Source organism: Akebia trifoliata, chromosome 10 (genome assembly GCF_017979445.1).
Source record: "Akebia trifoliata isolate Shusen 1 chromosome 10, ASM1797944v1, whole genome shotgun sequence".
NCBI lineage: Eukaryota > Viridiplantae > Streptophyta > Magnoliopsida > Ranunculales > Lardizabalaceae > Akebia > Akebia trifoliata.
In genome coordinates this window covers 9,392,150-9,403,395 of record NC_141384.1, presented here as the reverse complement: position 1 = coordinate 9,403,395, position 11,246 = coordinate 9,392,150, and the positions used below count along the sequence as shown (strand labels likewise).

Sequence of the window (11,246 nt, the reverse complement as noted above, 5' to 3'; positions counted from 1 at the left end):
CCATGTTGAGGATTAAATCCCTCGTATCCCTAATACTATTTTTCCAATTGAAATACATATTGGAAGCACCAGCCATGCGAACCAAATACGGAAGTTTATAATCAATATCAAGGTTACTAGATATTTTTTAAAGAAAATGAAGTCCAATCCACCCAAACAAATAGTAAATGGGACAATAAGTCGAGGAAACATCTACAACTTCTGTATTCTCATACTCCAATAGGTCTGAGTTAGACCTTTCTACAAACAACATAGAAGTGAAGGTACCAAGTTGAATGTAGTACCTCAAGCCATTAATACTACTATCTTAAAGATGCTTGGACGAAGAACATCACCACTTTCATAAGAATGAACAAAGCGGCATAACCACAATGAGAGATATGCAACCGTCATAATTACATATTCAACATTCTAATTTGTAGGAAAGTCGAGTTAAAGAAATGTATTTTCTCTCTCTTTACGACTCCCTGTAGTCAAAGTGACTTGAGAAAAGAAGGGCCTTCATAATTTTATTTTAGAATTTTAATTACCATTACGATTGAAATAAAATGATTTTATCCTTTATTTGTACTCCATCATCAAATGAGGATTAGAAATCCATTCAACTTTGGTGTACCAAAAATCAAGTCACTCATTGTACCTAACGCAATCACTTCCCTTATCAAAAATTAATAAAGCGTATGCCTTGAACAAGTACTGGCAAAAAATGGGAAGCCTTGAAATACCGTTCCAACCCATGAGTTTTTCAAAATTGAAAACCACTTCTTCATAATACTCATCAATGATAGAAGGTCCAAAAATATTCTGCATTTCTCATAAATTAATGTTAATTTTCTTACGACCTGTCATAAAAGTATTTGTTTTAGGACACCAAACCTCGTATAAAGCCCGATACATGCTATTAGGATGAATGCATTATTTACTAGCTATAAATATGACTTCACCAAGAGAATATCTCACATTTCTACTATGTAGCTTATGGCTCATTTCCAAGCTCCAATCCCAAAAACTATTGAGATATCGAATGTTGCCTCGAGGTTTAATATCTGAGCCCCATATAGTGAAACGTTGCATTATTTTCTATGCCAAAACAAGCTATGGGAAATTTCGATCTTGATCATGATGAGAAAGATGACATAAATATGGTTTACATTTTGTATCAATCTTGTCTTTTGGGAGCACATCAATTATTAAAAGATATTCACTTAAAGCTATCATATTGAGTGATGTGTCCCTTTCTGTATCTTGTACCTTCAAAGGACTGGTCATCGATATATGCACAACAAGCCTCAACTCTATAGATGGGCTATTTCTTATTTTTTAATGATTAATTATTATGACATAGGAGAAACAGAGTTATTTCTCCTTCTAAGAGGGATCTGTAGGGTCATTTGCCCATCCTTCGTGGGGTAAGCTCATTTTGGAACGATTCTTATTCTTTGAACTTTTGGGAAGAGTATCCTTAGCCATCCCTATGGAATAAAAAAAATAAAGTTGAACACACTTATTTTAAAATGACATATCTCACTAAGAACTAATGCCATGTTGACTAAAGGTATATAAAAGTATGATATGCAAGTATAAATAAAAAAGTATCATGCTTAATAATGTTCTGGCACTAGTTGGCATTGTCCACCCCTGAGCACCACTAATAAATAACTACTTTGGAGATTGGCCAACTAGTGTTGTCCGCCCTCGAGTACCACTACTATATAACTACTTTGGAAACTGGTCAATCGACGTGTACTTGTCTCTCGTTACGTGGCGCTTTTAACCAGTTGGCGTTGTTCACCCGTAAGCACCATTAATAAACAATTACATTGGAGATTGACCAATCGATGTGTATATGTCTCTCGTCACACAACATCTCTAACTAATTGGTCTTGTCCAACCCTGACCACCATTGATAAATAACTATTTAGGAGACTAGCCAATTAGTGTGTACATGTCTCTCGTTACACGGCTCTTCCAGCCAGTTGGAGATGTCTACCCCCAAACATCACTGATAAACAACTACTTTAGAGATTGTTCAACCAACATATACACGTCTCTCGTTACGTGAAACTTCTAACTAGTTGGCGTTGTCCGTCCTTAAGCACTATTGATAAATAACTGCTTTAGAGATTGGCCAACCAATGTCTACATGATTCTCGTTATGCGATGCTTTTAACCAGTTGGCGTGATCCTCCCCTAGGAACCACTGATAAACAACTGCTTTGAAGACTGGCCAACCAGCGTGTATATATTTCTTATTATGTGATGTTTTTAACAAGTTAACATTGTCTGTCCCTGAGCATGACTAATTGGTGTCATTGCCGGGGACATCAGTGTGATCCAATAACTTTTATCCAAAATTTTGATTTGATTTTCTGTATTGTCAGGCTCAAGATGATAGGATGGCTGTGAGAATAGCCAATAAGATGGCTATGTAGATGGCTGATAGGATGGTTGTGTAAATGGCTGATGGGAAGGCCGTGCAAATAGCTAATAGGAAAGCTGTAAGGATTGCTGTGTAGATGGTTGATAGGATGGCTGTGTGGATAGCCGATAGGATGGCTGTCTTGATGGCTATGTGGATAGTCGATTTAAATGGCTATGATACTTTGGTATAATGTCAGAAGGAGCCTTCTGACAGTGTATAAAAAATATTCTGATCTAATGTCAAAAGGATTATTCTGACATTACATAAAAAATATTCTGATCTAATGTCAAAAGGAGCCTTCTAACATTGAATAAAATACATTATGATCTAATGTCAAAAGACTCCTTCTGACATGATTTCAGTGTTCGATAAATTTATTCAAATTTCTATTGTATCACGAGCATTTTCCTAATCCTTATCATAAAAAAATATGTATATTTGATTATAAAAATCTTGTTTAATTAAATTTGGCCCCCAAATTTAAAAAAAATATATCATAAATCTATCAAAAAACTTATGTGTAAATAGTTGTGTATTTAACTGTAAGGATGATAGATAAGATGGTTGCGTAAATGACTGATAGTATGGTTGTGCGGATGGCTATATAAATGGCTGTGAGGATAGTTGTGTAGATGGCTGTAATGATGGCCGATAGGATGGTTGTATGGATAGCTATGTGGATAGTTGATTTAGAAGGCTGTGAGAATGACTCATAGGATGCCTGTGTGGATAGCTAATTTATATATATGGCTGTGACATTCTGATCTAATGTCATAATGAGCCTTCTGACATTATATAAAAAATAGTCTGATCTAATGTCAAAAGGAGCCTTTCGACATTGAATAAAATACATTCTGATCTAAAATCAAAAGTCTCCTTCTGACATTGTTTCAGTATTTGATAAATTTATTCAAATTTCTTTTGTATCACAAGCATTTTCTTAAAGCTTATCATAAAAACATATGTATGTTTGATTATAAAAAATCTTATTTAATTAAATTTGATCCCAAATTTACAAAAAAATATATCATAAATCTATCAAAAAATTTGTGTGTATAACTGTGAGTATGGCTGATAGGATAACTGTGTAGATAGCTAATAGGATGGCTGATAAGATGATTGTGAGGATAACTATGTAGATGGCTGATAGAATAACTGCGAGGATGGCCGATAGCATAACTGTGCGGATAGCTGATAGGAAGGTTGTGAGGATGACTGTGTAGATGGCTCATAGGATAGTTGTGTGGGTGACTATGTGGATAATTGATTTATATGGCTATGTAGATGATTGTGACATTCTGATCTAATGTCAGAAGAAGCCTTCTAACATTAAATAAAATATATTCTAATATAATGTCAAAATGAGTCTTTTGACATTGTTTTAGTGTTCGATAAATCTATTCAAATTTCTTGATTTTTGACTCATTCTTGTCTCACATAGTAGATAAAACAAGTATACGACTATTTACATTGTAATCAAGGGAAAGAAAAATGATAAACCATGAATTTATTAAATGATACTTGAAACACAAAAATGATTTAAAAGATCTTTTATTGCCTCTCCAACTTTTTCAAATGCTATAGAAATTATATGTAAAACAATAAATTAGTAACACATTCAATATTGTGGTATAATTATAAAACTTGGTTTTTAAATAAAATCTTTATAATATAAACGTACATAATTTAATTCTTAAGTCTTTAATAACGAAATTAATGTTAAAAGTTAGAAGACTTGTCATCGTCTTCAACCAACATAGCGTAAGTCGATACATAGTTGAGATCGTTCTCGACTTCATGCAATAAAACCCTTACAACTTGTGTACACATTTTTCATACCTCGGCTCGCAACCTCATAATTGTCGCTTGGATCAAATATAGGTCATGACGCGGCATCGAGATCGCATGTTTTTTTGGAATAGGTACGTGTGCAAGTTTGAATGCTTTCATTAATTTCTTTGAATCCCTCAAAAGTAGAATCCATTCGCGTTCCAGCATGTGCTTTCTATATGCATCTCCCGTACGAAATCCATAACGCATATTCTCGTCTAAATTCATTGTAGCTTCTAAGTATGAATAATAATTTGACTCATTCCCTGAATTAGATTATATATTGAAGGTGAAGTCCAATTACTATTAATGTACATGTAAGTGCATTTACATTGAAATTCAATGCTTACCAAATGATATTTAACTCGTTATGAATGCTCATGTCACCATATTACATTTTACCCACCTAACTCTCTGCACAAAAATTAATCAATTTATTACTTTATTAGGGTCAATAAATGTAGATCAACATTTCTACCTACATAATCTCCACATATATGGAAAGTTGGATACTATACTTTAGCTTGATTGAACGTGAACTAATAATAGTTTGAAAGATCTTATTTTTACCAAACGACATTTAACTCATCATGAATGATTGTCACCATACAATTATATTATACTATTTAATTTTGCCCACACAACTCCTTACGAAATTTTATGTAGAAACTCTAATTTTAATAGGATCAATAAATGGAGATTAGGATTTCTACCTTAAACGTGAAAACCATAACTTTGCATTTTCTAACATAGATGGACTAACTACCCAATTATTTATGGCTTCCAAATCTTCAAATTCATGTACGATTACATTATCGATAACAATGTAATGAACAAAAATAAGAACAAACAAGTTTTAAGGTAATGCCATCTATATAACCATCTCAAGAATAATCCGCAACCTAAAGTAGGACATATCTTTCTATAAAGAGTAATGCGTAAAACAATCATCAATCTTACTAATTGAATATTTTCAAATTAAAGTAAAAATAGATAAATGGGATATAGTAGTACTTGATTGAAATTAAATTCCAACCCGTGGCTTTCATAATCAATATATTTCAAAATAAATATTCCACAATTACATGTATTGATTTGTTTGAGAATGTTCTTACGATCATAACAAAGCCAATGTGGGATGTCAATCTTCGCTGATCTCATCTATTCGAGTATTATCAGAAAGAATTCTTTCTACGTATTAACAAAATATAATATAACGTTTCGGTCTCATACTTGTCCTGATCGTTTTGTGTTCGGTGTCTATTTTGACTGAGGTGCCACACCTCTCTTCTTTAATATTGTAGCAGCTTTAATAGCATTGGTTCATGGATGCAAATCAAAATACACTTGAGGGTGGAGCAAAAGTAGAGAAGATTACAATGCTCAATTGTAATCATCATCATTTGGCAATTATTAGTCGATTGATGGCAGTGAGCAAAAAGAATAAAAAAAAGGTTCCAAGCAGCTGAAGTTGATGTAGCCACAATACGCTTCTTCTTATTCACCTTTCCACTCCTTTTTTATTTTTTTAATAACTAAAATAGAGGCTATGTATGCTCCCCATATAGCCACACACACTCATGCTCACACACAGCACTCTCTTTCTTCTCAATAATTTTTTTTTCAATTTTTTTTACAGTGAGTTTATTGAACACTTGTTAGGTGATTCATTCATGATGTAGACAACTATTCACAGTTGGGAAATCCTTTAGAAGCACCCACTTTATTTGATTTATCAATGGCATCACGAAGCGGCTTAGGTGTTAGTGCTTGCGGTGATACCATCACCCATGCTCGATGTCTTCTTGGAGGCATACCCATCAGATAGCAAACCAGACTCTATGTCAACATCCTCACCATCACAGGGAGCCTTCTTAGAGACCATTGTGTAAGGAGGTGCAACATCATGCTTATCGACCTGAAGACTCCCCAAGCACATAGGCTCTCCACATTGTGCATGAGCAACACAACCATATCTTGTCTCCTCACCAACATAGAATGGGGATACCTCATTGATGCATTCCTTCGACAATTGTTTGCTAGGACTACGATCTGTTTCAGGACAAGAATGATCAATGCATGCATTCTCACTTAAAACTTAGTGAGAAGATCGAATTTCACCATTTTTCCCAACATCAAAGCTTGCACGTTGGGCAATAGTTTCATCTAAAATAGCACTAACATTCACCAATGTTGGAGGCTTTGAAGTATCTTCAACAACAATAGAAATAACAACTCCCGCTTTGGAGCTGATTCTTTCTTGATTATGGAATAATTTTGTTTTTTTAACAGGTTTGGAGGATTATCAATCTCCAAAGACAAATCTCTTTCTTTGACGTTGGAAGCTTCTCTAGGGGCTGTGCATGCACCAAACTTATGCTCTTCTATGTTTGATTTTAACATCTCGAGGGAAGATTCTATTCTCTTGTCTTCTTCAGAGTCTGGTTGGTTCTTATGGAAAGCAAGTAAAGGCATTTTTCTCCAGTTCGCATGTCAAACAGGGCACATGAGTTTCCCATTCTTTCTCATGTGCGAAGCTATGCAAGGGAAGTAAAAAGCTTGTGAACACTCCATTGTGAAGATGGCTGATCTTCGATTCATCTTCATGCTCTATAAATAGATTCCACAGTTACCTTTGGATAAACGAAGACTTGCTTTGAAGAGAGAAAATTGTGAAAGAGATCTGGGTAAAGATGGATTTGAACTCTAGAACAATCTGTGATTCTTAATTATGGGATTATTATGTGCCAACTTGATTTTGGGGCTATTGTGCGTCGATGGTGGTGTTGGCACATTTGAAGTTGTTCGACATTGTAAACTTGGACTCGAAACTTACTGAGATTGTAACCTTGGTGTTGAAGGGTTACCGTTACCTCTATTAAAAAATAAAAACCCAAATTTGGATTCAACTTCTTGGACTTGAGTTTTGATTTTTTTTTTTTATAACTGTGGTTCCTGGGTCTCAAGGGATTGATGTATAAAAGGCTCTTCGCCAACTAGTCACCTTATTCAAAACTCTCTTTCTTTATTCCTTACTTCCACAACATGATATTCATTCTTCGACTTTGGGATAGGCCTATGTGCTATTTTTAGAAGGCACACATGTAAGCCATAGAAGTAGAAAAGGGATGTTCTATTCCAAAAATGGGCCACTGCTCCAAATTGCATTGAAGTGGTGAATTGGCGATGGTGTAGCAACCATAAATGGACGATAATGCAGATCAATCACCAAATAAGAAAGGACATGATGGTGGTGGCTAGAACTCCTCTCACTGTCAATTTTTGTTCAATTTTTTTTTTGGTTTGCAAAGAACATTTTGACATGCGTGAGCTCCTTATACACAAACTTGTGTCATGAAGAAGTCAAGCTTTATTTTTTTCCTTTTCTTTTCTTATACAAGTATGTTATTTTTGTTGATGTGGTTGAACCTGAAGTAACTTTACAGGCTGCTTACGTACCCAAAAATGGGATCAAACCATAACATAGTTCAGATGGATAATGCTGTAAGTTTTGCCTAGATCGTCCTTTCGGATTTTCAATCTAGCGAGCTCAAATTCTTTTTTGGTTTTTTTTTTTGTTTTGGACCGTTCACAGTTTTAACTCATGCGGGTCAGGAGTATCATGTAGTTTAAGTTCGTACGATAATGAGCATTGCTAAACAGTTTAGGCTCGTGCCGAGGAACATTTTCAAACAGATTAGGCTCGTGCTGGGGAGCATCGTCAAACAGTTTAGGCTCGTGCCGAGAAGTATCGTCAAACAGTTTAGGCTCGTGTTAAGGAGCATTGTCAAACAGTTTAGGCTCGTGTTAAGGAGTATTGTCAAACAATTTAGACTCGTGTTGGGGAGCATTGTCAAACAGTTTAGGCTCGTGCTGGGGAGCATCATTCTTTTAAGCATAGTATCTTTTGAGGAATTTGCCGTTAATTGGACCAAGACGTAATCCTTCTGGTGTCACAAGAAAATATGCACCATTAGTGTATACTTCTTTCACTACATGAGGCCCATCCCATTTTGGATCAAACTTCTTTCCAAAACAGTATGAGAGGATGATTGGTCGTTGTACAGTGAGAACTAAATCATCAACTTGAAAAGAGCGTGGTCGAACTTTCTTATTGAATGCACGTGACAGCCAGGCTTGATAACATTCTAGCCGTTGTTGTGCTTCCAAAATCTTTTCGTCTAATGCTTCAAGTTCAGCTAGACGTAATTTGACATTCTCTTTGCAAGTTAGACCTTCTTGGATTGCAATTCTTAATAAAGGTATCTGACATTCCAAAGGAAGAACAGCTTCAACTCCATAAACCAATGAGTAAGGTGTGGCTTGTGTGGAGGTGCGGTATGAGGTTCTGTATGCCCATAATGCTTCTCCAATTCGTTCATGCCAATCTTTTTTCGATTTTGAGACAACCTTCTCAAGAAGCTTGCAGAGAGTTTTGTTGAAAGCTTCAGCGAGTTCATTTGCTGCAGCGTTGTACATTGTAGAACATCTCTGCTTAATGTTAAACTTCATGCAGAATTGATCCATCAGCGTATTGCTAAAAGATTTCCCATTATCTGTCATGATATATCGTGAAATGTCATAACGGTAGACGATATTACTTTTGATGAAGTCGACTACCGTTTCTTTCTTGACCTCTCGAAGGGGAACTACTTCAGCCCACTTAGAAAAGTAATCAGTTGCGACGAGGATATAAAGATGTTGTCTTGAGGATTTTGGGAGTGGTCCAACGACATCAAGGCCCCACCCGTCAAATGGCCAAGATGCGATCATAGGATGCAATGGCTCTGGTGGTTGAAGAATGTAATCTCCATGAAATTGGCAAGCTTTACACCTCTTTGCATGGTTTAAAGAATCTTTCACCATAGTAGGCCAATAAAATCCCATCCTCTTCAGACTGTGATGGAGTTTCGGCCCTGACTGATGTGAACCGCACACTCCAGAGTGTGCTTCTTCTAAAGCATCTTGGATTTCATCATCTCCGAGACATCTCATTAAGATATCATCGAAAGAGCGACGATATAACTTATCATTGAAATATAAAAATTGAGGTGCCCTACGATGTATTTCAATTCTGTGTTTTAAGTCATCTGGCAGCTTCCCATGCTGTAGATAATCAAGAAGTAGTTGTCTCAAATCTTTGACTTCGACTATTTCGACAGCGTTTGCTTCGTGAGACTCACAATTTTCATCTATCAACGGAGATAATACCCACCTATGACAGATAGGGATACTCATTGTCTCTCCTTCTGGCATAGCCAAACTTGTAGCAAGACTTGCTAAAGCGTCAGCCTGCTTGTTTTCAGCTCTTGGTATATGTCTAATGATGATGTCTTCGAATTGTCTAACCAGTTGTACAGCATAGTAGTGATAAGGCACTAACTCATGCTTTCGAACGTCATACTCTATTGAGAGTTGGTTAATGACAAGTTGTGAGTCCCCATACACATAGAGTTGGTGTAACTTCATCTCTAGCCTGAGTTCTAAATCAATGATCAGATATTGGTATTCTGTCACATTGTTTGAACATAACTTCGTCAAGGCAAACGAGAATGGCAATACTTCATTTTGTGGGGTGATAAAAATTATACCTGCCCTCGTTCCATCTCTTCTAGCTGCACCATCAAAGAACATTCTTTAAGCTGGAAGCACATCAATAGAGAATACTTCTTCGTCGGGCAAGTCATGAGACAATTCCCATTCAGTCGGAATATGATGATCAACAAGAAAGTCAGCTAACGCCTACCCTTTTACATACTTTTAAGGGATGTAAATAATCTCAAATTCTGATAAGAGAAGAGCCCATTTAGCTAGTCTTCCCGATAAGACTGGCTTTGTCATGATGTACTTGAGTGGATCAGCTCGTGTAGTGAGTCGGATTGTGTGCGATAACATGTAGTGCCGGAGTTTCTTTGTGGCAAAGATGAGCGCTAAACATGTCTTTTCGATGGGTAAATAGTTTACTTCTACTCTAACAAGAGTTCGACTCAAGTAGTAGAGTGCACCTTCTTTTCCTTCTTCATTTTCTTGAGCCAACAATGCCCCTAGTGACATTTCTTGTGCACTGATATAAAGAATCAGTAACTTTTCAGGAATTGGTGCAGAAAGAACAAGAGGCTTGAGAAGATACTCCTTGATGCTTTTCAGAGCATTCTCACAAGCTTCATCCCATTCAAATGATGTATCTTTCTTCATAAATCGACTGAAGGGATGACAACGCCCAGCTAAGTTTGAGATGAATCTATGAATGTAGGCAAGTCGACCTTGTAAAATTTTGAGTTCATGAATGTTCTTTGGTGCCAGCATTTTTTGAATGGCTTCAATCTTATTTCTGTCGATTTCAATACCACGATGCCGAACCACGAATCCCAAAAATTTGCCCGAAGTAACTCCAAAAGTACATTTTAATGGATTCATCTTGAGCTGATACCATCGCAATCTGTCGAAGGTATCACGTAGATGTTGTAAGTGATCTTCCATTTTCTTGGACTTTACTACTAGGTCGTCAACATAACATTCGACTTTGTCATGTAGCATGTCATCAAAGATCTTTTGCATAGCTCGCTGGTAAGTGACACCAGCATTTTTAAGTCCAAAAGGCATAACTTTGTAACAATATATACCTTTCGGGGTACGAAAGGCTGTAAGCTCCTCGTCTTTTGGCGACATTCGAATTTGATTATAACCAGAAGATCTATCCATGAAAGATAAAGCTTCATGTCCTGTAGTCGCATCAACCATAGGTTCTATGATTGGGAGTGGAAAATCGTCTTTTGAACATGCATTATTCAAGTCGCGAAAATCGACACATACTCGAATTTGTCCATTCTTCTTTCTTACCGAAATTATGTTGGAAATCCAGGTTGGATACTTTACTTCTCGGATGAAGCTAGCTTCTATCAACTTGTTAACCTCTGTCTCAATCTGTGGTATCAACTCTGGCCGAAAACGACGTTGTGCCTATTTTATTGGGCGAACTCCGTGTTTAACTGCA

General features: G+C 36.3%; 1 protein-coding gene across 1 annotated transcript; it reads right to left on the bottom strand.

Moving 5' to 3' along the window:
• Window positions 1-6,008: 6,008 nt before the first annotated feature.
• Window positions 6,009-9,886, bottom strand: LOC147393090 (uncharacterized). Its single transcript, XM_086456496.1, has 3 exons — window positions 8,663-9,886; window positions 8,398-8,518; window positions 6,009-6,304 (listed from the first exon to the last, which is right to left on the bottom strand). Exons 1-3 carry the CDS (start codon window positions 9,884-9,886, stop codon window positions 6,009-6,011), a joined length of 1,641 nt encoding a protein of 546 aa, XP_086312622.1.
• Window positions 9,887-11,246: the final 1,360 nt, after the last annotated feature.

What these genes read in the sequence shown, in the direction of transcription:
- LOC147393090 (XM_086456496.1), bottom strand. Translation starts at nt 9,886, where the DNA reads ATGTTCTTTGATGGTGCAGCTAGAAGAGATGGAACGAGGGCAGGTATA. An exon ending in TCTGCAAGCTTCTTGAGAAG is followed by an intron (nt 8,519 to 8,662) that starts GTTGTCTCAAAA and finishes TTGGAATGTCAG; the next exon opens with ATACCTTTATTAAGAATTGC. An exon ending in AGCACAACAACGGCTAGAAT is followed by an intron (nt 6,305 to 8,397) that starts GTTATCAAGCCT and finishes GTCCTGAAACAG; the next exon opens with ATCGTAGTCCTAGCAAACAA.